General features: G+C 57.2%; 2 protein-coding genes across 11 annotated transcripts in view; both read right to left on the bottom strand.

The window, feature by feature from the left end:
* HELZ2 (helicase with zinc finger 2) overlaps nt 1-5,663 on the bottom strand; it is a 33,682-nt gene extending 28,019 nt beyond the window's left edge. The window contains exon 1 of the mRNA XM_080405945.1: nt 5-5,663. The gene's annotated coding sequence lies outside the window, so the exon portion shown is untranslated. The remainder of the gene's footprint in view (nt 1-4) is intronic.
* A 134-nt stretch (nt 5,664-5,797) lies between these two features.
* On the bottom strand, nt 5,798-25,663 carry GMEB2 (glucocorticoid modulatory element binding protein 2). Of its 10 annotated transcripts, none has more exons than XM_080405949.1 (11): nt 25,535-25,663; nt 20,502-20,665; nt 19,840-19,992; nt 15,801-15,898; nt 14,935-15,065; nt 13,418-13,521; nt 11,144-11,301; nt 9,379-9,450; nt 8,650-8,787; nt 7,976-8,098; nt 5,798-7,760 (listed from the first exon to the last, which is right to left on the bottom strand). In XM_080405949.1, exons 2-11 carry the CDS (start codon nt 20,630-20,632, stop codon nt 7,123-7,125), a joined length of 1,746 nt encoding a protein of 581 aa, XP_080262075.1. In that variant the 5' UTR covers nt 20,633-20,665; nt 25,535-25,663; the 3' UTR covers nt 5,798-7,122. The 10 variants fall into 10 exon arrangements, with proteins under 10 accessions (XP_080262075.1, XP_080262079.1, XP_080262077.1 ...); XM_080405953.1 differs by having other exon boundaries at nt 14,935-15,062; XM_080405951.1 differs by lacking the exon at nt 25,535-25,663 and adding an exon at nt 20,972-22,761.
* Nucleotides 25,664-27,944: the final 2,281 nt, after the last annotated feature.

The raw sequence follows: 27,944 nt of genomic DNA, 5'->3' as shown, positions 1-27,944 counted from the left end.
GCACCTCCAACCACGAGCGACTCTAGAAGATTGCAGGCACTGGAGGCAAAGTTCCTGGGCTGACAGCAACACTGTTAAATCCCTCTGTTGACGGATGGGCACATGGTGCTTGGTGATACTGCGCGGCTGCCCTGACATGAACCAGCATCAGCGAGGGAAGTAAAAGCTCATCCTTGAAAGAAGTGGGAAGAGGAAACAACGAGGAGCTGAGAGGCAGCCCGTGGGGCATTGCTGGCAGCAGGAGCAGGGAGGAAGGAGGGGCAGGGACTGGGTTCTGGCATGTTTGTCAACACTGAAGGAAGGAGCAAGAGGAACCATTTGTTTTGTCATTTTTTTTACCCATCGGATACCTCGGGGGGAGCCCCCACCCTGCTCCCATCCAGCAGCACCCCAGGGAGCCCCGAGAGCTTTCACACCAGGGAGGGGTGTGGGGCAGCCCAGGCCTGTGGGTGCTGGATGGACCCTGCTGGAGCAGTGGGTGGCCATGGGAGCTGGCTGAACCCGCCTGGTCTGTGCCCCAAAGGCCCTGTCACTGCCAGACGCGTGGGCACGGCCACAGCTGCAGGGTCACACTGCTCTGCTCTGTGCCTTGTCACAGGGGCAAGTGGGTGGCTCAGCCTTGCAGCCCCAGCTGGCCCCACAGAGCTCCTGCGATTGGCTTCCCTGCACAGGAAGGATCTTCCCAGCCTTTGCCTTGCAGCTGCCTGGGGAACCATTAGCACGCCGGGCAGCGCGGGGGCCCCATCCCTGCCCAGGAAAGGAGCGGTCCCTTCCCCTGTGAAGATGCAGCCCTGGAGCCAAGGGAGGCCAAAGGGCTCCGGAAGGCAGCGGTTCTGGTCCCCAGCTCTGGCACGGAGCGACTGCAGGCGCACAGATGTGCAACAGCATCCTTGGTTTGTGTTGCCTGCGGGCAGAAGCAGCCCTCTCCACAGCCCTTGCTCTGAACCACAGCAAATGACTCTGTCATAGCCCAGGCAGCATCAACCAGCAGTGAAAACCAGAAACAAAACACCCCCGAACAACCCCCCAGATGCCAGACCCCGAACGGAGCGCGCCAGGCTCTCCCAGGCAGAGCAGCTGGGGCGCCGGCGCATCACCCTGGTTTACGGGTGGGATATTGTGGATGGGATATTTGAGGTTTCACTCATTTTACAGGTGGGACATTTTCCCTACAGCTCCAGGAGAAAACAGTTTTCACTACCTTCTCTAAAGCTTCTCCCCCTGCTCAGCACACATGAAAAAGTGGTAGAAACGGAGGAGAAAGCCAGGGAGAAGCCGGGCGCTCCTGGGACTTGGTCCCCGGGCGGCAGAGCCGAGGAAGCCGCAGCGGCAGCTGGAACAGGGAGGAGGCGAAGCTGCGTCACCGCATCAGCCGCGTCAGGTGGGAAGAGCCAAATCCCAGGATCTGCTGATTTTAAGACAAACACACACCCAGCTGGAAGCCCCGAGTTTCGGTTTCCATTCCTGCGGCGGCGACGTGACCGACAGCCATGGAGGGGTTTCCCCCCAAAGTCATCACGGCTGCTCCGGGGGTGTGTGCTGCTGCAGCCCCCCCAGCCCCGGGCACGCTGCCTTTTGTGCGCTGCACAACTGCCTGAGGATGGGCTGGGACCCAGGAGGGCCTTCACACGATGATGCTGGAGCATCTCCTGCCCTGGTAACACCCCTAACCAGCCCAGAGCAACCCGGCGGCTGAGGAACTGGGTTTCTCGCAGCCTCCTGCTCCCTGGCAGCAGCGCAGGCAGCGCAGGAGTGCAGGCAGCGCTTGCAGGACCACGGCATGGCTCTGTTTGCAACGCTGCCGGTTGGATGTGGGTCTTTCCCAAATGCTGCAGGCTGCTCCCGCAGATGCCTGGAGGAGAAAACACAAACAGCATTGCTTCCATCATCACACAGTCTGAAGAAAAACAGGGACTTGGTATGAGTCACCTGCGTCCCTTATGTAATTTGCCTCTGGATGTGAGTCTTCCACACCCGGCTGGAGCAGAGCAGCCCTGCGCTCCCCACGGGACGCTGACCGGCCTTGTACCAGGGAGGAAAGGGGAGCACGGCTGAGCACCCGAGGGGGCCCTGGGAAGGCAGCTGCCGGCAGCACCGGGCTGGCAGGGTGGGCATTGGGGAGCCCCAGCCCTGCTGCAGGGACCCCAGGTGGGTTGACCCATTGGGATTCACCCTGATGCTCCAGTTGCAGGGTGCATGACACCCGCTGCAGCCCTGGGAGCCCACCCCAGCTCCATGGCAGCACTCAGCCCCCGAGCGCAGCCTCGCTGGTGGGGCGCAGAGCTTGGGGTCTCCCCAGTGCTGAGCCCCAGACCTCGGTGCTGCTGTCAGTGCCTCTGGTCTGCAAGTGGGACACGCTCCCCATGAGTGATGCGTTACCAGCACTGCTGAAACCCGGGCTGAAGAGCCAGGACACAAGCCACCACACACACCACAGGACCTTCCCCCTGGCCAGGGTGTCTTGCACAAGCCCCAACGGCCGCGTCCTTGCTGCGTCCAGCCCAAAGCCAGTTATCCACACACTAACTGATCTGTTCCCAGCTTGCTGCAGATGACTTACCTTTGCTTTTCCTTCTCAAGCCTCAGCCCCAGCCCTACCATGAGTCACCGACAACCCTGCAAGAGCAAGGAAGCACCACGGCATGCTTGGGAGCAGCACAGCCCCCCAGGAGCAGAGCACACTGCCAGGGCATCCCAGAGCATCACAGCCAGTCTCTTCAGGGAGACGGGGCTGTACTGCCAGCATCTCCCTGCCGAGCTGCCCCAAATGCTGCTGCAAAGGGAGGGGAGGATTGCACCAGCCAAAATCTGCCTGCAGAGATTTTATTGCTTGGGGAGCTGTTTACTTCCCTAGGAAGCGTTGCCTTGCAGGGCAAAGTACGCCCACACTGGGAATGCTTTGCTAGCAAAGTGGTGTGTAGTCTCCAGGGCAGGTAAAGGTGCGTGAAACCAGGGAAGAGCTGCTGCCTCCTGCCCACTGCCCACTGCTGTGTCCCCGGCACTGTTCACACCAACGTGGAGATGCCACAAACTCCGCTCCACCCTGTGCTCAGATGCCACCTTTCAGATGCCCTTAAAGAGGAGCCAGGAGGTCCCAGCAGCCATCACCTTTCAACGTGGCCATTCCCTCTTGAATCATAACCCTAGGATAAGCTGGAGGGGGTTGTCCAGAGCAGAGGTGGCTGGGGCAGGGTGCTCAGCCCGCAGCTCTCCAGGGCTGGGCAAATTGACCAATGCTTTCCTGCCTCAGCACTGCTAGGGGACGGGGTCCCTGTGACCAGAGGGACCTATGCTCACTGTTGCAGCACAGGAGCGGGGGGTTTTGGGCTAGAAATGCACCCCCTGGCCTGGCTCAGCACCACTGATCATGCTGGACAGGCAAGCGGAGGCTCATGGTGATCACAACCCTTTACATTTCCTTGGCCTGACATACTCATCCTGTCCCCAAGTACAAAGATAGCAAGGAAGAAACAACTGTGATATCTTAACCGCAGGCAGCCTGGGAGGGGAAAGCCTCTGATTAGGCACAACTCCTCCTAATCTCTGTGGCCCCACATCCAGGCTTGGCCAAAACGAAACAGAAAATAATGCCTTAGAAGAATAAATCATTTTTCCTCCTGACTGTGTGTCATAACTCTTCCAAATACAACTCAAGGCACTGGCGGTTATCAGCGCTGGGCGCAGCCCGGTTCGCCCCAGCCGTGCCATGCATGACCAGACTTTGGAGCCACGTTTCAGGCTCACCAGCCCCCACACACCCTGCCCACACCAGGGACACCCCACGAACAGCCCAGCCCTGCACAGCACCCTCAGAAGCACTGGGCTCAGCTTCAGAACTACTGGCAGCTTTTCAAAGTTCAGACTGGTACTTTGCAGGGAGGATGTTATGGGCAGCACGGGGGGGAGATGGAGATGGCATTGAGTGCCACGAGCAAAGCCAGTGGCATCCAGTGACAGCCCCGCCACCCTCCTTGCACCATTTCAGGATGCAGATTTCAGTGTAGGCATGGCTGCAGGGAGATTTTTCCCAGGATGATGCTGCATCCACCCACATTCAAATCTCAGGCAAAGGGTGGAAAAATAAAACAACACAAAGCGCTCCGAGCATCCCTGAACAAGAGCAGATGTGCAGACTCCATAAAAAAACCCCAACTTTCTTAAAGGCACCAAAGCTGTCTCCATAAAGATGCCACTGCTCACAGCATCCACTGCGGCTTGGGGGCACACAGGCTGGAGCGGGGGGTGTTCAATGGCTCCCCCACCCATCGGTGGGCACACAGGCAGGACAGACAGACATCCCTCTCCTGCTTCATCCACTTCACACCAGCATCCTTGCAAACTCAAAAAGCCTTGAGACAACTCTGTCTCCCCACACCTGCAGAACGCTCCCTTTGCAACACCCCTCTTCTTCATCACCATGTCCATCTCACCAGGGCTGGACCTGAAGACAAAATTAATTATACACAAAAATTGCTGAAAACCCCTGAAAATATTAAGTGGCTGAAGCTATGGCAGCTCCTGCCCCCAAGAGAGGATGTGGGAACATTCCCCCAACGGCAGGAGCATGGAGAGGAGCCCCCTTGCAGCCTCCTCCCCATCCTTGGTGTCCAGGGCAGGGGCTGGGGGCTGCAGGAGCAGGTGGCACTGCTGAGCTGTGTCCTCGCCCACCCACCCCAGTGACCATGGCCTGGCCATGCTGTCCCCTCCCCGGGGCGAGGAAGGAGTTAACATGTATTTGCTAGGAGGAAGGAAGGACAGTCCAAGCTGGCCTGGCAGAAGAGGCAGAATTAGCCTATAGTGGGGTGAATTAATGGTTTTGCTGGGGTGGTGACACACAGAACTGGAGGTTTCCTAACAGCGACCCTGCGGCTAATGGAGAGGGACCCCACGGCAACGGGCTGTGCCTCCACATGGACACACGGCATCGCCCGTCTGCTGCCACGGGAAAGGGCCAAGTTTCCACTTGAAGCGGAGCTGCAGCATCAACACCCCTGGGCTTCGTCTCCAGGCTCTTCCCCCGGAACAGCACATGCCCATGGGCTCTCGGCTCCATCCCCTGCTCCCACAGTGCCTTCCCGGAGCACCGGGAGATGCCGGCACAGCCACAGCTCTTAACTTGGCCTGGGCAGCCCCATCCTGCAGCCAGGCTGGATGATCCTCCATGCAATGGCTGCTCTGCCAGGCTCGCGGGGTAGCCCCAACCTTTCCAGTTCCTGAAATTAAGAGCATCCTCTGCAAAGAAAAAAATAACAAATCCTTTTATTCTATGAACACATTTCAGATAAAAACTGCTCCCACTCGCAGAGGTAGCACCAAAATTGCTTAAACTCACACGCGTGTCAGGGTCGACAGCAGCAGCAGCAGGTTTCTCTCCCTTCCTCCAATGGGAGAATCACCCTCTTCTAAGGCAAAACTCTGCTCGTGTTCCCTTAACAAACCCTAGGGTTCCCCCCCCAAGTTTCACTCCTGGTGCTTTAGCAAACAGCACCACAGCTAGCAGATTCAGACAAACAAAACACCCCTTTATCTTCCCTGTGGTTCATAAATCCCTCAAATGCAGTGGTGTATCTAAGCCCAGACCCTCCTCAAACACCAAGGATACGGCCAGAGCATCACAACGTGCCCACAACCCTCAAAGGATTCGGAGCACCTTTGCACATGTGCAGACAGCAGGAAGCACACAGTACATGTGCCGGTGCATTTTTAGTTACAAAAAGCACATTCCTGTCCCAACTCAGCCCCACTTTGCAAGCCCAGCTGTCACAGTCAGACACAGAAACACAGTCAACAAGCAGCGCTCTTTCAAAAAAAAATATTTATTAGCTCATTAAAGTGACCTGTCATCGCTGCTGCTGCCAGATCAAGTTTGTAGAAACCCCAACACTTCAAGCACCTGACTCCTTCCAGCCAGAGACAGCGTGAGCATCGCCACAGCCCCACGGCACGCGCGTGCCCTAGAACAGGACCAGGTGAGACCTGCAGCGAGCTGAACGGTCGAAGGAGTACTGAGGGGGCCAACCACCCCATTACAGAATGGCTGCTCAGACTCGGCGGGGAGGCAACAGCAGCATCCAGCTCCCACGGGATGAGGCGCTCAGCAAGATGCTGGGGACCGGGGACCAGCCAGATCCTGCACCAGGGTCACACCTCAGTAATAAGCGGAAGTTCCTCAGAGTGCTGCCGTCCAGCTCATCTCCCTGCATACATCTCTGCCTCATGGCATGATCCTCACTACCAAAGGGCTTTGCTGAAAAATGGCTGTTTGCTTAAAAAAAATCCCCCCAAAACAGATTTTTTCCTTTTTTTGTTTTTTTTTGGGTTTTTTTTTTTTTTTTGAGAAAACTAGAAAGAGACCCTAATCCTCGGAAGTTACAGCTCTTCCTGGCCTTCTGGGTTTGTGTCTCCCCAGTCCTTCCCCCAGCAAACCTGGGCAACCCGCAACGACCAGTGTCACGAGAGCTCCTGCTTGTTCCTGCCACCCAAAGCCAGCATCACGCAGAAGCCAACCTCCCAGGGCTTGCGTCTACGCTGCCATGTGGAGCCTCTTCCCGGCTGCGATGACCGCACAACATCCCGTGGACAACCTTCCCTCGGTGTCCCCTCTCCCTCCCTGGAGCCTCCAGGCACCAGGCGCAGCCAGCTCCGATGCACCCCAGCAGTTCATGCCAGACCCCTCGGCAGCCAGATTGGTGCCTGCTCAGCACTTCGCCTGCTTTTCCCTTCGCTACTGCCTTCGCCCTGCCCTGCGCCCCTGCTCCTGCCCACTCTAACCGCTCCAGCTACACCTGCAGATGAGGCAAGGCTGATGAGCTAAAACAGAGTAACTATTCCATGAGAGCAGGGGAAGAACGCTTTATAAAAAAAAAAAATAAGCTTTTTTTTTTTTTTCCCTTCTCTCCTCCAAAAAGGGCAGAGCGTTTTTTGCCTTTTGCTTCTTCAGGCATTATTTCCTCCCCCTCCTTCCCTCTGACCTGCACCTTCTCATTACAGACGTGAGCCGCTCTGAGTCTCGTTAACCCGTGCCCCTCATTACACCGCTCCTCATCCCACAGCGCAGCCAGAGAAAAAGGCAGTTCCACCCAGAGCGGCACGGCCAGCGTCCCTCCAGGCGAGTCCCCCCTTTCACTTCTGCTCTGCCTCGTCAGCCACTGCAGTCACCTCGATGGCGGCGGCAGCGTGCTCGTCCCCGGTGGCACCGGATGGGACGGTCACGACCGTGCTCCCGCTGGGAGCCATTTGTGTAACGTTCTGGATGGTCGTGCCAAGTCCTGGCAGCGTCAGCAGCTGGAAGGGGCTCACCACCTTCACGACTGTGCTGCCATCCTGGACTGCTGCCGTGCTCAGCACCGTCAGGTTGGAAGCATCCGGGTGGATCTCCACCGTGCCAGGGAAGGTGGAGCCGGCGGAGGCCAGTACTGTGTACCCTCCCAGCAGTGGGGAGGCCGGGGAGCTGGCGGTGGGAGGTTGGGACGGGCTCTTCCCTAGCACGGAGGGCGGGAGGGCTGAGACCACTTTGCCAAGAGGGATGTTGGCAAGCTGGGAAACGGGCACGCCGGGGGTGACGGCGAGCTGCGCTGGCTGGGACAGGACTTGGGAGGTGATGGCAGCTGGTCCAGAGGTGGCCCTGGTCAGCCTGGGACGTTTTAAAGGCGTGGGGACGGAGACAGGTGTGAGGGTCATCAGGACATTGTTGAGATGCTGTGATTTGTGCTTCAGCTCCTTCGCTCGCTTGCGGTGCTCGTCACACTGCTGCTCCAGCGCTGGAGAGAGAAGACGGTTGGCTCAGCCTGGGCCTGGGACAAGCTTCCCAGGGACTGTGACACCTCCTGGAGCAGTGGCAGCCAGCCTCGCCATGACTGGGTTAGCACGCACCAGCTTTAACAGCCCCCACCCACCACCCACCTCCTTACACAGGAACAACCCATGCTAGCAGTGACGGCCACTGGCAGAGCACCCGCATGTCCCAGGGGAATACCTGCCAAATCCCGCGTGTACTGCTCCCGCGAGCGATCCATTTGACACTTGTGGCTGGCCAGGACCTTCTTGACCAGGTCCAGCATACCAAAGTTCTGGACTACGTTGTTGAGTAAAACAGCATCTTAAAAAGAAGACACAGATCTTTGAGGAAAGCAAAATTCCCCATGCAAACTATTTACGGCTTGGTAAAAAGCCACACGACAGCAAACACATCAGCTGAGACGGCCAAAATCTGTGGGAGGGTAACGCAAGAGGCTGGGGAAGAGGAGAAGACAGGAGAAGTCATGAGAAAGTGCAAGAGGTCACTAGAGTACAAACAGTGCTCTCCTGCTAAGCAGGGGCGATAAGAAATCTGCTGGCACAGTAGCTGGTTGCTGCACCGTTATCCCGATGGCCTAAATTCCAGCTCGGTTCCCAAGCCAAGCGCTTGCTCAGACCCAGAGCCAGAGCCAGGACGCCCCAGGCAGAGGGAATTGGAGAACTGAGGCCACCTGAAGCATCCCCAAGCACAACCACGAGCCTGCCCAGGGAGCAGCCAGAAATGGGATTTATTGATGGTGAACTATCTCCCTGTAGTCCCACCAAGATATCCCCGAGGAGGAAAAAGAAAAAAAAACAAACCACAAGCCCCTCTGCCGAGATGATCCCGAGCACCCATGGCCGGGTCCTTACCGCTGAGCTGCAGCGGGGGATCCTGCGCTCGCTGCTGCAAGCCCTTCATGGTCTCCACTAGCTCCTGGTGGAACTCGTGGATCACTTCTTCCAGGAGACCTGTGTCCTTCAGGCCTCGCCAGAAAGCAAAGGTGTCATCTGGGGAAAGAGAGAGCACGGGAGAACCTCAAAATCCTCGGAGGGGGTTTGAAATGGCAAATGCGCTCTGGGATCCCCTTCTGGCCCCTGCAAGGGTGAAGCCCCGACAGGCTGCAGGCAGAGGGTGCTGGGGCAAAGCCCCGCCAGCGCGTACCCGGAGGGGCAGCTGGAAAAGGACACGCTTTCCCCATCCTCTGTCACACACAAACAGGACACCAATGCTACAGAAAAGCCTGTGGCTCAGAGCACACCAGAGGAACAAGAAATATTTTATGACCCCTCTGATTATTTTTTTCCCCCTCTTTCTCCTAGAGCCACACCGAGCACTTGGCCTACACTTCGATATCTTAGCGCTTACAAACAACTTCATCCCCAGCCGATGCTGCCGCCAGACCACACGCAGACAGGATACAGTGCAGCGCTATGCGCCGGTAAGCAGCAAACAAATAATGCCAGTGGAGGCTCAGGCAGGGCTGCTCCAGCAAGAAGCGTGCTGCTCCTCGTCCCTGCTGTTTCCCTCTTTCCCTTCATCTCCTCCATCCACTGCCCTGGATGCGCTGAGCCCGAGCCCAGTGGGATCCTAAGCCGTACCTCCAATGCTGGTGCTCCAATCGCTGGCATCCTCACATGTTTCTATGGTAATCGTAGCTGGGGATCCGTTCACTGCAACCAATAGCAAAAAAAGAAAAGAAAAAAAACCCAAAGTCCTGATTTTTCTCTGTATTTTTCACAGGCTGTTTCTGAGGGAAGCACTCCCTTGCTGCATTTCTGTGACTTCTCCTTTTTACTGCACAGGACCACTTTTCCTGGAAGGTGGCTCTCAGAGCAGAGTGGAGAGAGATGCCCAAGCGGGTGGTGGAGCCGCACGCGTTGCTGTGCCACCAGTACTTATTTTTCCACAGTGGAGTGCAACACCCTGGGGATTAGTTCTGCAACCCCTGCACAAGAACACACGCCCAAGAGCAGCATCTCCCTCCTGTTTCCCCCCTGCACACACACTACTACTGCTCAGGGCAAAAGTCAAACAGATTTAGAGTCTGATTTGTTTTGGCAGTGCTTTTTTACCCAGCTTACAGTTTTGCAGGACTGGGATGTCTGGAGGGTTTCTAAAGCCTCGAAGGGGAGAGCATCCACCCGCTGTGTGGGGATGCAGGGGGGCTCCCTCCCTCCAGCTCTGCCACATCTCAATGCTTTTGTTACCATAGAGCCAGGGGAACCGGCGTCATTTGAGCCGTGCACAGGAGCGGGATGAATGGGAATCTGGCCAGAGACCTGTGGTGCTGTGTGGAGCGTTTGTAATGCTCAGCCGCTGCCACTGAATCCAATTACTCTGCTCCTTTACTCTGCAGCCTTCAGGGCTCTGGTTATTCCAGCCCAACCCAGTAGCGTGGGAAGCATCTCCCTGTTAGTGAGCTGATGTCCACGTTTGACAAGAGGGCTGGGGACAGGCTGCACTGTGCCCTGGCATCGGCTTCCCCACCACAATCCTGCGCCGTGGTGCTGAAGGCAGGTGCAGAGGCTGAAGGCTCACTCTGTCCTTGCTCCGCTCCCACAGACACCAGCAGGAGCCGAGGGTGTGGGGCTCTTTGGGGGCTCCTCAACTCTCAGAAGTAAAAGAAGTTAAGAAATACACAAGTACTTAAAAATCAGAGAGCTTTCCAGTAAAATAGTTGCCTGTAATTATAGGTTAGGTTAAGTTTAGGGCTACAGCTACATAGCCACATCATCATTTAAATGCAGCTTTATGAACTACATACAGGAGTGCAGATAAAAAAATAAATCTGTTGTATCCTCTAGTTCTTTTTAATCTTTCATCAGACAAATCCCATAATAATTCAGCTGAGGAGCCTTAATTGAAAATCCCTGAGTTATTCTGGAAGTCAGGTCAGAGCTGGGAGGAGGAGGGACCCCTTCTCTGGCACCTTGTGCAGGAGAAGCCAAGCTGATCCCTGCCTCCCGGGACAAGCCCTATGGACACAGTGCCCGACCGGCAGCGAGGACAAAAGGGAACTTCATCAATCAATGACTACTGTTTTCTTACAGATTAATTGTAGTCTTCTGCTTCAGCTACACAGTTTGGGGCAAGGCAGGAGGCCAGAAGGGCGGCTCTTCGGGTCATGCAGTGTTACAGAGCAACTAGGTGAGTTACTGCATCTCTGCCAAGATGCTCTAACAACGACTCTGCCTAGCTCTGCTATGGGGGATCCTGCAACAGAGCAGGGAGAGAAAGCAGAGGATAAAACAACCCGTAAAGCCAGAAAGAGAGGCAACCATAAGGGGTGTTGGTTATGCGGTGCTCGTTGTGCTTTAATGCTTTACCACCCCTGTTCAGGGTGCGAGGAGTGGCTGGACGTACCATCCGTAGAAGCAGGAGTGAGAGGGATGTACTCTGTCGATGTCTGGCTGGTCAAGGATACCCTGGCTCCGGTCAGGTCGATTTTGGTGCTCCGGCAGGTGTTGGAACAGACCTTTGTGTGCTGGTAGAAATCCAGCTCTCCTGAGTCCATGATCTTCCTGAAAGACAGGGAGCAAGCACAGGGACAGGCACATCAGCAGGAGCAGCGAGCTCTGAGACACAGCTCCTGGCAGCTTTCGCCCCCAAACTTCTTAAAGTCTCAAGTGAAAAGCAAAAGCCAGGAGAACAGGCAGAGGCAACGTCCTGCATTCCCCTTGACAAGAGACAGTACCTGTGTCCTGACCTCAGAGGCAGCATTAACTAAGAATTAATTAAACCAGCATCCACAGCCTGGTCCGTACTGGCCACATGCACAGATCCAACAACCATGCAATACTCCAGGGGCGGTAAAGCCTTTCAGGAGGCTGGGATGGGAAGAAAAAAAGCCCATTGTGCTGCAGCAGATTCAGTTTCTGACCACTTCCCTGCTGCATCCTGCATCCTCCTGTGGGATGGAGGAGGGGGAGCGGGACTTCAGCCCTCTGAAAAGGTTCCTCTCCAAGTCCAACCCAGAGAGGATGAATTCCCTTTGTCCAAGAAAAAGTCCTTTTTTCACCATTGGAGCACTTGAGAGGCTCAAGAGACACATGAGCTTCTCCTAAGGATATATCCCTCTAAAACTAAAGATACTTTGAGAAGCACTGGGACAAACCACTCTCAGCAGATGATCTGCTGGCTGGAAGCCTTCAGGGAACACACACCATTTAGAGCCCAAACACTGCCACTCCTGCAACGGCAGCACAGTGGGGAGAGCTTTGCTCCATCACCCTGGGCCATGCTCCCAGGCAGCAGTTTTATCCCTGCCCTGTGATGCTGAGCAGGGTTCTCCTCCCTGGGATCTCCTGACCTGCTCTGAGGACACCCCTGCCTTTGTATGAGCAGCACACACCTGCCCCGAGTGTTCCCACACGGCTGTGGGGTCCCCAGAGCAGAGGCAGAGATGCCCTGTGCTGCTGCCCTCCCACCCCCCCAACAGCAGGGCAGTACCCAGACTCCAACCAAGCTGGTCTCACTGCTCTGAGCAGGCTTTTCTGCCCAGGGGTCTGTAATTCTAACTCAGAACCCTGGCTGGGACAGAGGAACTCCTGGTTTGTTGAGGGAGGAAGAAGGTCCCAGCTCGGCCCCCCCAGCACCTCCCTGCCAGTGCCCTGCAGCTTCCAGCAGAAGGGTCAGCTGAAGCCTCAGCTCAGGGTGAGACAGCCTGCCGCCTCCTCCTTCCCATTTTGACTCTACACCTCAATGAGATGGAGCATAACCCTATTCATAAACTAAAATAAGGTGTCTCCGCTTAAGCAGAGGAGGTTGAAACACTGGCACGTGATCTTCCCAGGCTAAGCACGCCGCCTCCGAAGCACCCCCAGGCCTTGCTGGCCAACAACAACCCCAGCTTCCCAAGAGTTGCTCCCATGGGCTGCTGGGCTTGCCTTCACACATTCCTCATCAAGTCTTTTTTTCCCCTTGAAAGACCTGCCTTGCCAAAGCATAAGCCTATTATGCAAAATCTATGTGGAGCAAAAGCTGCTTAGAAGGAATATGGGAGCCGCCTGTATTGAAACAGAAGAATAGGGGCAAAGGCAATGTCACCCTGTGAAAAGAGTACAAAACCACTGACAATTCCTGGGGAAGGAGGTGATGCTTTTTTATCCTGCCTACAGGCAGAGACAGACTTTAATTAAATCACAGTCTCAGGCTGGTGTTCAAGAAGACCGTAGAAGAATTAAATTACCGTAGTTAAGACTACAGAAAAGAAATGCTTGCATAAATAAGCTTTAAATAAGTCCTTGGGGGAAAAAAAAAAAAAAAGTGATGTAAAGCAGACATGCTGCAATGGGAGCATTAGCTGATGACCAGACTGACTTCCATTTGGTAAGTCACACTGGGAACCTGTAGGCAGCACGGCCTGATCACCAGCGGCCATTACAATTTTCAACGACCTTACACCAGGTGGGAGCTCGGTGTGCTTCAAGTCCTACAAAGACCAAGGAAATACTCGCCCCAAATTATTCCCTCGACACAAGGATAAAGGAAAGCCACTGGGCACACTTTGGGCCAGGCTCCAATAAAGGCAAATGGTTCAGTGGTGCATTTGCCGTGCCAAAGGCTCTGTTCCACTCCACCGTCATCCCCCAGAAAGTCTCCGCTGTTGCTCTAGCAGATATAAACGAAGACACTAACCGGAGCATGATCCCATTCATCCGGATCGCCCGCTTCCAATCCTTCAGGGTCGATTTGCCCGCCAAGTGGACAAACTCCTTGGGACTAATTAGGTGATCATCAAACTGCAAAAGGCAGAAGTGCAACATCAGTGTGACAAGCCACAAGCCAACGACAGCGTGCCCTGGAAGCATGATTCAGCAGCAGAGCCGGGCTGCCTGGCCACGTCACAGCCTCAACGTGCTGTTTACTACCACAAAGACACAGGGATGACACACACTGCCCAACCTTAGAGAACACTGACCCAGTTAAAAAGATTAAAGACAAATATTGCTTTCACAGACGGTTGGTTAACAGCTGCTCAAAGCCAAGGGTTCAGGGGTGTGTGTGGCACAGGGGTTTGCTAAATACCCAGCCCAGGCGGGACAGCCGGGAAAGAAACCCGTAACGTGTGCAAAGTGTAATTAAGAGCAGTAGCTGCTCACACTCTTGCTAACAAGCAGACTCACAACAAAAGCCAGGCTGTGACTGGTGACGTTTGGCTCCAGGGGCACACTACACCCTCTGTAAGCAAGGGAAGGAGAAACTCGTTCGGTCTTTGACCTCCTGTTACCGAGCCCAGCCGCTGGTATCAGTGAAACCTCTGGCTCCTCTCGCAGTGCACACACCCCTACCAAAACCAGCTCCAGGGAGCTGGCATACACCGTGTCAGCGGCCAGCTCTGCCCCCTGCTTTTATTGCCCCACACACCCAGCTGCACCTGGACCCACATGCTGATCTAAAAGCAGTCTTCAGCATCAGGCACTTCTCTACGGAGCTGCTTTACCCCAATCTCAGGAAGGATTTCCCAAGCCCAGGCCTCCCCTTTCCAATGCCCGCGTTGACCAACAGAGCTCACTCTGCACTACTGCACGAGACACTGCTTCTCTGAACAAGGACGTGAGCTTTGGTGCCATGACTGATCTTGGGCAGCAGCATTATTCGCAGCTGTACCTGTCCTATTGCCTCACGGATGGAAAAGACCATCTCTCCTACGAAGGGCAAGGACCATCTTTCAGGAAACCCTCTTACAACAGAGCCCAGAGGGGACACTGCCTCAGCAGGGTATTGTTTAGCCTGTGTATAACTGCCAGCGATGGCTTATGACAGCATCACTCAGAATATGCTCCTGAATCATGCAAATTTTAACCACGAGTTACCCAGGACACAGTAGAAGCTCTTCAGCAGGTCCCCTACCACTGAACTTCTCAACAAATTCTCAACTTCCAAACTGTTCAGGCACTGGAAGTGCCCAAATTTCTCAGATTCTTCAATAATTCAGTTAAATTGAGGCAGTATCTCTCCAGCCAAGACTGCTCAACTTGGCCAAGGCAGCAAATACTAGGCATCACAGCACCAAGAAAATTTCCTCCTTCCCCACCACGACATGGTTTGATGCAAAGCAGTGTACCAAAGCTCATTAAAACAGGCCAAGCCAGGCGAGCCTGCAACACAGGCATGGGAAGGCAGGAGTCCAGCGCTGGGGCCCTTTATCTCACCTGCACGCACTTCACGTTGATCCCGGGGCACACAAACTTCCTCCAGATGAGGTTGGCTTTGCTGTCCCCACAGGTGATGGGGTAGACAATCTCTGCCTCCAAACTGTCCTCATCTTCAGCCATCTTCACTTCTCACAGGGAAGAGAGGAAGGGGCAGATCAAAAAGAAACATGAGTCACAGCCCCCAGTTCTCCACACCGAGGCACACATACAGTGAAAAAGGAGTTTTGAAGCTCAGGATTAAAAAAAAAACAACAAAGAAACCCACATGTAGACGATGCATTGCGGGGCGTGGTGGGGTTCATGGAGACCACTCACTTGCACTTTGCTACTAAAGCACCCAACCCCTAGATTTCTCAGGCAAGCGCGGACAGGCAGATTTATACGGATCTGGCTGCAGGCGAGTGCGTGAAATCCGCAAAGCCAGCGGCCAGGGCTGAAGAAAGTAAATTCTTGATAAAAATGAAAGCAATGATATCGCCTGGGTAATTAAACAGTTTTACTTTAAAACTTTGGCAAGTCACTCCTGGCCGCAGCCTTTGCTCACGAAATACACTACTGTTGTAAGCAAAGCCAGCGAGTTCGCTGCAAACCCGACAGCCCCATCGCAGGCTGGGAGGGCAGCAGCCAGCCGCGGGCAGGCGCAGGGCCTCATCCTGCACCAGGAGAGGGCAGCAGCCGCCCAGCCAGCAGCTGCGGCTCCCTTCCCCTCGCCGGGCTCCGCCGGTGCTGGGCACAGCACCCCGGCACAGCACCCCGGGGCCGGCCGGCACCTCTGCACAGTCGGACCCTCCCGAACAGCACCGGCACCGGGCTGTGGAGCTGGCACCGCTCAACCGAGGGGCTACGGCAGGGGCTGAACCTACCTAGGACCGCTTCCTTCAGGTGCGTGGAGGCTGTAAAGGCGGCAGCAGCCGCAGCAGCTGCGTTTTCGGTCTCCAGTGTGTCTTCGTTTATGTCACCGCTGGTAAGAGAGTCGGAGAGGCAGAGTTAAGCCATGTGGATGTGCCACCCCCGCACCCGATGCCCCACGGAGACATCGCTTCCAAAGTCACTCAGACTACATTTTCCCACAAGAGCCAGAAGTCAGCTCTGGTTCTGAAAGGCTCAGCTCCAGTTGTCCGTAGGGAGACACAGAGCCCCGCAGCAGGCAGGACCGCTGCCAGCAGCTCTTTGAATCCCAGCCCCACGGAGCTGCCTCCGGCACGCGGCCCATGCTGGGGAGCTGGCGTGGAAGGATGCTGTCAGCACGGCCCCTCACTCAGAAGTCGCTGCCAGCCTCTGGCAGCTTTGCCTGAGAAGATTTCCCCAGGAAAAACATGTGTGAAATATGCTCCTGCTGTCTGGGTGATGAACTGGCTGAATCCCCCGGTACACGGGATACTCCCAGGAGCAAGACCTCAAGGAGCCACAAACATGCCCTAAAGGAGTTTGACAAACTGACAGAGGATCCGTGGGCAGAATGAACATAACGTGAGCTGTAGACCCTCATGGTCCAGTCTCTGAGCCTCTTACAACTGAACATAGCCAGCTGTTAGTTAATGCCATGGCTATCTGGCTGCTTCCATCCGCGCACACACACACACCCCCCGGAGATCCCCGGCTTCTCTCGTGCTTTGTTGCTGGAGACACGCAGCTGGTGCTGGTCCTGCACAGCACCCGCACCCTCACCATGCGCATGCTCAGACGGGAAAGACACTTAGGTCTGGGATCCAGGATGGTTCCTCACCCCCCGGTTGGGAGGGTCCGGCGCAAGGCGGGGAGCAGGTGCTGGTACCCCGACAGACCAGACCTGCGCACCCCAGCCAGCTCTCAGCATGAACCACACTCCTCATGGGTTTTGTGTTTGATTTTGCTATTGAAGGTGTCTCATTACTGTGGCAAGCTTGACCTGCAGGGCCAGGGCTGGGAACACAGTTAACTTTTCACCTGCTTCAGCACATAAACTTCCTAAGGAAAACTGTAAGGAGAAAATAAACCTGAAATCTACCCTGGTCTGGTACCACGGGTGAATTAAAAGAATGGTCCTAGTGACCCACTGGCAACCATGTTTCCCACCTGTGGTGCCAGGGGACACGCAAATTCAAGAGCAACCGGTTTTTCCATCCTGGCCTCCTAACACACAGCTCCGGGGTGGAACTGCAGTTTCAGAGCATCACTCCCCTTGCAGCTGCAGGGCAGGTACCTGGTGGGAAGCAGCACGGAGATAAGGGAACCGGCGTGGGCGGCAGCTCAGCCTCACCGGGTGAGTAACTCGGGAGATGGTGCTTCAGAGAGCTGAGGGTGGCCCCAGCTGTGGAACAAAAGCACTGCACGGTGTCACATCCACCCTGACCCTGGGAGGGAAGGGTAACAGGTGACACAAAAGGACTCGAAAAGGTAAACTGGGAGCCAAGGCATCTGCACACAGGTGGATGTTACAGAAGTGACAGTTTGACACGAGAACGGAACCTGGGTTTTCTTCATCAGTTCGTGGCTTGGTTCTTGCACTTCTCCAGACACATGTGGAGACAAGCCAGCAATGCTGCTACAGCGGGGCACCAGCACCACAAGAGGCAGCTGCCTCTGATGTGCCAAGCCCAGCACTCCACAGCCCTGACTGTCTGCCTCCAGATCAAAAACCTCCACTGACTTATCTAGAAGAAACACCCCAGCAGAAATTCAACACCTGAAACACAGCTTCCTCCAGGACTCCATCGCATTTGCACCGCTCCGAAAAAGCACTGAAAGGAATGACTGGATCGGGAGAAATAACCCAGCCCACAGTTTCAACTCCATCCTCCAGAGAAAAACAAACCAACTAACTTCAGCAGCTTGTATGAAAAATTCAATGAACTAAAGTCTGCATCTGCGATGGAGATGTAACTGGGTTGGGGGAAGAGAAAACCACAAAAAACCCCAGAGTTTCTTGACACCGCTTCCCCATCCCATTCCAGAGGAACAGACTGAGGCAGATACAGGAGAAGGAGAAAACTCAAACACCTTCCCAGCCCCAGTGGTGCATCCCACCAAGCCGGTCTTGCCTTCCCCAGTTGCCATGACAAAGCTGGGGGAGGATGGTTCTCGTCTTCCTCCCTGGGAGGATCCATAAACCAGATGGGAGGAAGAGAAGAAAGTGCGTGCTGATAAAGCAATGGGCTTGCCTCTCCTTTCTCCTCTGCTCCTGCCTCACCTGGAAACTTCAGAGAAAAAGCCTCCATCAGAAACCTGTGCTGGGCTTGCCCATCAGAAATACAAGCACCTCATCAGAGCATCAAGTGCAGGTCCCTTCCGATCGCAGATGAAAGAGAAAAGCTTCTTGCTGATTATTACTATCTTCCCATTTCCCTCTGCCTTTTCCAGTCAATCTTAAAAACACATGAACTAATTAAGCTCTTAATCATTGCTTGTATAATTATTATTTTTTTTAAATAGCAAACCATACCCAAAGGAGCACTAGAAACGGCATCAACCCTCAGGCTGAGCTTGGTTTCCGAGTGTCACATAAGACAAGCTGAAAGGCTGCTCCCCGTGTGAGTGGCGACTGAGCCAAAGCCGAGGAATCCCAGCTGGTGCTTGCAGCCACTTCCCTCATGCCAGCTGGGAGAGGGAGCCAGCGCCGCTCGGGCAGCTCCCCGGGAGGAGCAGAGCCTGGCAGAGGCAACCGTCCAAGGCTCCAGAGACTGTGGGTGGCTCGTGCTGCCACCCACCACCAGCCCTGCACCCCTGGGGAGTCCCAGCGGCTGGGATCTGCTCTGCAAGCTCAAGATCCACGTCCTTCCCATCGATCTGATGCCGTCCCGGAGCGTGGAGCCTGTCCACCAGCCCTTCTCCAGAGAGCTGCACGGAAAATCCTCAGGGAGACTCTGAATGCCTGCTGAGATATGCTCTGATCGTAGCTGCAACTAAATAAAAATCATCCATCCTGCCAGCTGTGCAGAGCTGTCCTGCTCCTGGCCATCCAGGGGGCACTGGGAGGATGGGAAAAGGCTTCCAAAGTAAAATAGGAGGGGAAATAAGAGCAAAAGGAAACAAAACTGATGGAGCCAGCCTCTGTCATGATCCGTGTCCTCAGATAACACTGCGCTGCTGCACGTGGGCTGGCAAAGGCTCAGAGCCACATTAAAACCAGAAACCGCTCTGCATCCAGGAGAAGCCACATCCCAAGTTTCACATCTGGCTGCTTCTCCACAGAGGGAGCCAAGGAAGCCGCTGTGGGCCAGCCAGCAACACCTCCCCACCCCCCACTCTCCTGGGCATGGATGAGGCGCTCAGAAGCACTGGCAGAGGCAGGATGCAGAGGAGCGGGGGGCACCCCCGCTGCCCACCCCGGTGCTGATGGCTTGCCCCGGCCCGCACCCCACCGGGGCTGCAGCTGCTCCAGAGTTTTACATCAGCTGGAGCAGGACAAGGGGAACAGCCCCTGTGCTGTAAGGTACCAGCTGCCCCTTCTCCTGCTGCCCTGCCCCGAGCCACTGGGAACGACAGGAGCAGCAGGGCGGATCCGAGGAGACAAACATCTCCTTTTTGCGCAGAGCAGCAAAGAGCCACTCGCCACCCCCTTATTGCCACATGCAGGGATGCCTGGATCAGACAAACCTGCCCGGATCCAGCTCCAGGTGTGAACCTGGGATTTTCTGCCTACTAAAAAGAAAAGCACTGAAACGTCTCTGGGCTCCGGGCACTGTCCCATGAAAGACTGTGGAGACACAGAGCCAACAGCCTCCGCTACACGGGCCCTCAAGGTACCAGCCAGGCACTCTGGCTGTGGAAGCAAAGACCTGACCGACCTGCAGCTGAACAGAGCGTCCCGAGTGAACAGCAGGTCCGGATGCAAAACGCCAACAAGAACGGCGGAAATTGAGCGAAGCAGCAGCACTTTAAAAATCAGACACAGTCACTCTGATTTTTTGAGCAGTGCCTCACTGTTCAGCGCTGCGTGGTTTCAAGGCCAACTCTCTCGCTCCAATGGCCAACGGTGGAGGCTCCTGCAGAGCTCTGCCGAAAACCAGCCCCAAACCCGTGCTGGGAAGGGGGCCCAGCTGCGCCGCGCTCACCACACTGCAGGCAGACTCATCTCTTGGGGGTACGCAGCCGAGTGAAGCAATCATGAAATAAATAACAGAAAAACATCCATTTAGCTACTGGTGTCCTGTTCCAACCCGGTTTGTGTCCACTCCAGCATTTACATCCGCTCAGAAGATATTTTAGTTTGGGTTTGCTTTTGGGTTTTTTTTCCCTTCCCAGTTTTCTCCAAAACATCCAACCCAAACTGCTGCACTGCTTTTTATTCCAGCTAACCCCAGCTTAAAACCACCACTGGTAACTCAGGTTTAATGGGAAAAGAGTGGAGCCTGCTCTGCAAGCTTGGAGCCACAGAGCCAGGAGCCCTGGGTATGGTCCTGGGGGTGCCAGCGGGGACCTAACAAGGAACTGGAGCTTGCCCAGGCATCACCGAGGTCCCCGCTGTGAGAAGTGACACAGGACTAAGTAGCAGGAGATTAAACACACCCAGGCCAGCTGACTCCAACCACAGACAAGAGGTTTTCTAGCACATCACCTTGGCGTACACCGACTTCATCTCTTACCCGTGCTGGGACAGGTTGGTGGTGACCAGCACCGTCTTCACCTCCTCCATGCCACTTCCATCCACCGTGCCATCGGGCGTTGTCACCACCACCACCTCCTCCATGTGAACGCTGACGTCCGGGGTTGCCATCGCAAGGCGGGAGAGCCCTCGGTCACCAGCTGCCTGCAGAGAAGCGAGGGGAAGCCCCACGTCAAAAGGTCCCCCCTGCTAAAACCGGGCACGGAAAGACCACCGGCGCGGTGGGAAGAAGGGGAGAGGTGGCTGCAGGGGACCCACGCTCCTAAGGAGAAGGGGATCAGCAAACCCCCAGCTGCTCCATCCCCAGAGGGATGCAGGGAGGCTCGTAGCGCAACGCACGCTCTGCAGCCTGGCTGAGGGCGATGGGCACAGGAAGGGGCTGGGGCGCAGGTGGCGAGGGGCAGAGTATGGGAACCGGTGGGAAGCATAAAAAATGGCCCTGGCATTCACCAGACCTCCACGAAGGCACTCGGTTTGAAGGCGCGTTTCCAAATGTATTCCTACTATCTCAGAAGGGTTTCACGCTGCTGGAGGAGCTAATCACTGTCTCCTCCACGGCAGAAACGGGGAGTCTCCCCTCCTCCCAAGTCACACACAAAAGATCAAAAAAAGTACTGCAAGCCTGCAGGAACCAAGTGACATCCCAAAACTATTTAGAAGTGCACGTTTCTCGTAAATCAGCAACAGATTGAAGACAGCACTTAAACCAGACTTCAGCATCCGCCCCTGCAAAGCCACTATTTCATCTGCAAGCAGAAACCTGGGGAAAAAACCCCAACAACCCCCTGATTAACTGAAGGCACAAGGCGCCGCGCAGCTTTATGCTCTCACGGTTTGTGCGACATCCCCAGCGGCTCCAGCCTCCATACCCAGAGCACAACGTAACCCACGGGCACAGCCCCGGTCCCCCGTCGCCCACCTCTCTGACACCTCACGCCCTGCGCCTGCTTTCCTAGGGATTTCAGGTAACTATAGAATTAAAAGCAGTTTTAAGCCATTTAAGCAATAGGAGAGGTTGGAAAAAGAAATAAATATCCTTTACCAACACACAGATGCATAAACATCCTCCAAACACATCATTAACGTTACAAGGACAGCGCAGTAAAATTTGCACACGCTATTTAGAGCCACAAAACTGTTCGCAAGTCAGCTTCTGAGGAGCTTCAGCCCGTCCCGTGAGCGAAGCACGGCTGCGCTGGGAGCAGCGCTTGCTCGCACGCAATGCCTGTGTCTCGAGAAGCAGGTGACTGTGAAGCACCTCGGGGGCAGCTGCGCGAGCACTCGCTCCCCTGCGAGGTCTGGCAGCTCCAGCTGGGACCCGTACAGAGCAGCGGCACCCAGCCCGGCGGAGGAGCCGCGTGGCTCCCAGCGCCTTTCCCGGGCCACCGTGCTGCCCCGACGGCTCCAACGTGACTTTGCAACAGGATTAGTGTCCTGCAGAAAGATCTGCCTGACCCCCGGGAGATGAGCTCCCCCTCCCCGGAGCTCTTCCAAGCCCAGCAGCCACGGGTGGCGCGGTCCCTGCAGGGGCCAGCACGAAGCCAGCACCACTGTTTGCAGCAGCAAGGCACGAGGCGAGGGACGAGGCGAGGGACGGCAACCGGGCGGAGGGCGCGAGAAACCAGAGGGTTTGCCACAAACCAGCACTGTAGGGATGGCGGAGCCGGGCAGGGCTGCAGCGCACCCCGGATCCATCGCTCCGGCACCCCGGCAGCAGCTGCTGCATTTTATCAGGGTACAAACCGGCGCAGCGAACGAAGGCGCAACACATAGCGCCGGTGCTCAGCTGCAGCCGCTTTAACCGCTGCAAGTGCTCCTTGCGGTGCCGGTGCCGTCCCTGCGCCTGCCCTCGGTTTGGGGGTAACCCCCTCCTTGCTGCGTTAGTGCCACCTGCGCCAGCCCCACCCCGGTGCCCGGGTTCGGGGTGCTCTGGGCAGCCCACCCAGCTCCTGCGGGGAGGGGGGGCTGCACCCCGCTGCGGGAAGCCTCAGACTCCAGGCAGGAACCAATGTGGGACGGAGCAAAATTGGGCTGAAAACACAAGTAATGACCAGCAGTGGGGTGCAGGGGGGCTGGGGGGGAGCAGGCTGGCAGGGAGCACCCCGGCTGTATCGGGGCTCAGGGGAGCCGCATGCAGCCCCCCGAGGGCACCGTGGGCGGCACCGAGCAGGGTGCGGTGGGTGCAGTGAAGATTGCGGGGGGGGGGGAGGGGAAAAATAATAAATGAAAGGGGGACAAAATAATAAATAAAAGGGGGGAAATAAGAAATAAAAGTAGGTGGAAAAATTAATAAAGGGGGAAATAATAATAAAGAAAAGGGGGGCGAGAAATAATAGTAAGTAAAAGGGGGGGGCGAGAAATAATAGTAAGTAAAAGGGGGGGGCAATTAAAAATAAAAAATAAAGGGGGGAATAAAATAAATAAAGGGGGGGAATAAAATAAATAAAGGGGGGGAATAAAATAAATAAAGGGGGGGAATAAAATAAATAAAGGGGGGGAATAAAATAAATAAAGGGGGGGAATAAAATAAATAAAGGGGGTGAATAAAATAAATAAAGGGGGTGAATAAAATAAATAAAGGGGGGTGAATTAAATAAATAAAGGGGGGTGAATTAAATAAATAAAGGGGGGTGAATTAAATAAATAAAGGGGGGTGAATTAAATAAATAAAGGGGGTGAATTAAATAAATAAAGGGGGTGAATTAAATAAATAAAGGGGGTGAATTAAATAAATAAAGGGGGTGAATTAAATAAATAAAGGGGGTGAATTAAATAAATAAAGGGGTGAATTAAATAAATAAAGGGGTGAATTAAATAAATAAAGGGGGATTTAAATAAATAAAGGGGGATTTAAATAAATAAAGGGGGATTTAAATAAATAAAGGGGGGAATTAAATAAATAAAGGGGGGAATTAAATAAATAAAGGGGGGAATTAAATAAATAAAGGAGGGAAAATAATAGATCAATGAAAGGGGGGAAATAAAGGGGGAAAATAATAAATAAATAAAGGGGGGGAAATAAATAAATAAAAGGGGGGAAAAATAATAAATAAGGGGGCAATAAGAAGAAAAAGGGGGAGGAAATAAGAAGAAAAAGGGGGGGGAGCGCATAATAAAGTAGCCTGTAGTATAACAAGGTGGGGAGCCTATATGACAAGGGGGGGGGGGCCATAATAATAAGGGGGGGGGGGGAAATGAAAAAAAATAGTACTGCCCCACTCTGAGGGAGGGTGAGGTTTTTGGGGTGCATTTGCTGCAGGGGCGGGCGCACAGCTGAGCTCCCATAGGTGCATGGGGGCAGCAAGCCGGGGGGGGGGGGCGCGGCAGGCATGCAGGCGAGGGGTGCACAGTGGGGGCAAGCTTGGGGGGGGCGCACAGAGGGGGTGTGTGTGTGAGGGGGCTGCAGGAGACCGCAGGGGGAGGGGGTGCAGGAGGAGTGTTGCACAAAAGTGCGGGGGGGAGTTGGGGGGGGGCTGTGGCTGCACAGACAGGGGTGCACAGGGACAGGGGTGTGCGCAGAGGGGCTGTGGCTGCAGAGTGGGGTGCACGGGGGGTGATGTACAGGGCGAGGGGTGACCGCAGCGAGGGGGGTGCACGGGGGGTGATGTACAGGGCGAGGGGTGACCGCAGCGAGGGGGGTGCACGGGGGGTGATGTACAGGGCGAGGGGTGACCGCAGCGAGGGGGGTGCACGGGGGGTGATGTACAGGGACAGGGGTGACCGCAGCGAGGGGGGTGCACGGGGGGTGATGTACAGGGACAGGGGTGACCGCAGCGAGGGGGGTGCACGGGGGGTGATGTACAGGGCGAGGGGTGACCGCAGCGAGGGGGGTGCACGGGGGGGTGATGTACAGGGCGAGGGGTGACCGCAGCGAGGGGGGTGCACGGGGGGTGATGTACAGGGACAGGGGTGACCGCACCGAGGGGGGTGCACGGGGGGTGATGTACAGGGACAGGGGTGACCGCACCGAGGGGGGTGCACGGGGGGTGATGTACAGGGCGAGGGGTGACCGCAGCGAGGGGGGTGCACGGGGGGTGATGTACAGGGACAGGGGTGACCGCACAGAGGGGGGTGCACGGGGGGGCTGCGACTGCACAGAGCAGGGACGCCATGGGGGGTGCACAGAAAGTGGTGCATATAAGGGGGTACACGGGGGGCCATGGCTGCACGGTGTGGGGGGGCACAGGGGGAGGGTGCCTGTAAGGGGGTGCACGGGGGGGGCTGCGACTGCACAAAGCGGGGGGGGGGCACTGGGGGCTGTGGCTGCATCGGGGGGGGGGGGTACGGGGGGTGCATAGAAGGAGGTACATGGGGGGCCATGGCTGCACGGTGTGGGGGTGCATGGGGGGAGGGTGCAGGTAAGGGGGGCACGGCGGGGGGCTGTGACTGCACAGAGCGGGGGGGCACGGGGGGCCGTGGTTGCACGGGGAGGGGGGGGGCGGGCACGGGGGGGTGCATGTAAGGGGGTACGCGCGGGGCTGTGGCTGCACGGGGGGGGGGGGGGGGGGGCACAGGGGGGGCTGTGACTGCACAGAGCGGGGGGGGCACTCGGGGTGCGCCCGGCGGGGGGGCGCGGCTACACGGGGGGGGGTCGCCGGGGGGGGGCGCCTCGCTAAAGACCCCCCAGGGCCGGGGCCGGCTGCTCCGCGTGGCGCCGGGCGGGCAGCCGGAGGGTGCCCACCCCCCTTCCCCCCCCAACCCCCCCGCGGCGCGCGCGTTCCCGCCGGCGGCGCCGGGCGCGAGACCGGCGGGGTAGGGGGGGGGGGGGGGGGAGCGTGGGCGCGCTCACGCCGGCAGCGCCGGGCGCGCGGGAGGCAGGAGGAGGAGGAGGAGGAGGAGGAGGAGGAGGAGGAGGAGTGGGGGGGGAGGGGGGGGCGCGGGGCGGGCGGCCGGGCGCTGCCGCCGTCTCCTGCCGCTGCCGTAACGTCCTGACGCTCCGCAGGGACCCGGCGGCCGGACGGCGCGTGCGGAGGCCCCGCGGCGGCCGAGGCCAGGGCCGGGCCCGGCGCTTACCTCAGGCCGGGGTCCCGCTGCCCCGCTGCGGCTCCGGGCGCTCCGGCTGGGCGGCGGGCGGGCGGTGGGCGCGGGGAGGGAGGGAAGGGAGGGAGGGAAGGGAGACAGGGTGGGGGGGAGCGGGGCTCCGCCGCGCGCGGCTGTCGGCCCCCGCGCAGGCGCACGGCCGGGCCCGGCTCCCGGGACTTATTTCGCGGGGGCGCCGCGGCCCGAGCTGCCTGTGAAATAGGTGCCGGGCCGGCGCGGTGCGCCTGCGCGACCGGCGGGAGGGGGCGCGGGGTGGAGAGGGCGCGCGCCGCCCGGGTCTACCCGCGCGTGGGCTCCGCCGCCGTGGGCATCACCGTGGGCATCCCCCGGCTGCACGCGCGTGTCCCCCGGCCCGGCGCCATCCCGGGGCTCCTGTGTGCGTGCGGGCCTCCCGCGTGTGTCCCCGCGTGTCGTCCCCGTCCCCCCCGTGTCCTGCATGCCCTGCGTTCCTGCGTGTGTCCCCGCGTGCCCTGCACACCCTTCCGGGGCTCTTGCACGTCTCTCCCGTGCCCAGCGTGACCTCTGGGCTCCCGTGTGTCCTCCCTGCCCCGGGAGCAGCGTGCCCCCCGGGGCTCCTGCAGGGCCCCCGCAGTGTCCTGCGTGCCTGCCCCGGCCTGCCCCGCCAGTCCTCTGTGTGTATCACATGTCCCCCATGCCCCCCCCCCCCCGGACACCTGCCCCCGCCCCGGCTCTCCTGAACATGTTCCCCCGTGTCCCCCTCCCCAGTGCCCTGCATGCCCCCTGGGATGCCTCTGTGTGTGTGTCCTCCAGGGCCTAGTGTGCCCCCTGTGTCTTCTGCATGTGCCCCCAGCCCCCGTGCCCTGCATGCCCCCCATGTCCCCTGCACGTGTCCCCTGGGCCCGGTGTCCCCCCCCATGTCTCCTGCATATGCCCATCCCCACTCCAGGGCCCAGCGAGCCCCTTGTGTCTTCTGTGTATCCGCCTGCCAAGGTCTCCTGCCTGCCCCCACCCAGGGCCTGGCAAGCCCCCATCTTCTGCCTGTGCCCCCTGTGCCCTGCATGCATCGGTTTGTGCATGCCCAGCGTGATCCCCTGTGGTGGTACATGGTGCCCTCCCTCTGCATGCACATCCTCCCTGGGCCCCCAAACGTGTGCCCCCCCCATCCCAGGCATGGCTGCATCCTGCTGTGTGTGCCCCCCCCCCCCGCCCCCAAGGCTGTGTGTGTGTTTGAGGCCGAGTGTGGGTGCTGGATGCCTGTTTCTTCCCCCCCAGTGTGGGGGTGTGCACGGGTGGGAGGTGTGCACGTGCCACTTGGGGGTGCGGAGCATATTTGATGGGGGACTGGGGCCTTTGGTGCCACTGGGGGACAGCGTGTGCCGCTCCCCACAGCATTTTGGGGTGTCCAGCGCGCAGCTCGGCAGTGGGTGCCACCCATGCTCCCTCTTGCCCAGGCAGTGCTGGCTGCCCCCACTGCTGGGCAGCACCGGAGGCTGCCGGGGTTCAGGGGTGGCATCGGGGTGTCACCAGTGACCTCCCAGCCTGGACCATCCCAAGGGGGAGCGTCGGGCGTCTCACGCTGCAGTGCTCTTCGGCACGGCCCCCGCTCAGAGGCCTAATAAAACCCAAAGAGATAAAGGAGTGCTCGGAGGGCTCTCGCTGTCCTTATCAGCAGCGAATTGTAAGAGGGGAGATAGAAATGTGTGTTTTGCCCCTGCAAGGGAAAGTGCCCTCTCGGTGGTCTGCAGGCGTGGTGGCTGTTCAGGGTGGCTCAGGAGTCGCTCCGTTAAGGCAACACCAACACCTCCTCCTACCTGAGATGCCCGCGCTGCCGCTGCACTTTGCAACCCCCTCGGTGGGTGCCCGGTGTGACGGCTGTCCAGCGGCTGGGCAGAGCCATTGTCCCTGGGAGGGGGACTCTGCATGGCACCCAGGGCATGCGAGGTGCTGGGGCGCTGCACCGCGCCGCCAGGCTGGTCAGGGGTCACATCAGCACTAAATATCGTGCTGTGGCTCTGCCCGCTGGCGTTTCCCCCAGCTGCCTCACGCTCACACAGGTTTTGGTGCAATTTCTGCCCTTTCTGGGTCACCGTTCCCGCCAGGTTGGGGCTTTGAAAGACGCGGAGTGCTTTTTAAGGGAGGACTTTTTTGCATCATCTTACTACATTGCACTTTTTCTGCAAGTGAGTGGTTGACGCACTCTAAAAAAGGCAGAGCCAAACCAGAGGCCCAAAAAGTCATGAATCCCTTTTTGAAACGCTCTAGATACTTTTTAGTTCTGTCGGGTTTTCACAGCTATTTGGTGAGTGGCATTTTCTGCCTTGCACTTGGGCTCTGGCTGGCCCGGCACGTCTGTGCTGTCTGATAGATTTGTAGTGGTTTATTTAATTATTTTTTTCTCAAAGCTCTTCCTTTCCTTTTTCCA

This window comes from Falco punctatus (assembly GCF_963210335.1).
Source record: "Falco punctatus genome assembly, chromosome: 10".
In the NCBI taxonomy this organism is placed as follows: Eukaryota; Metazoa; Chordata; class Aves; order Falconiformes; family Falconidae; genus Falco; species Falco punctatus.
This window is presented reverse-complemented; position numbering and strand designations above follow the sequence as displayed.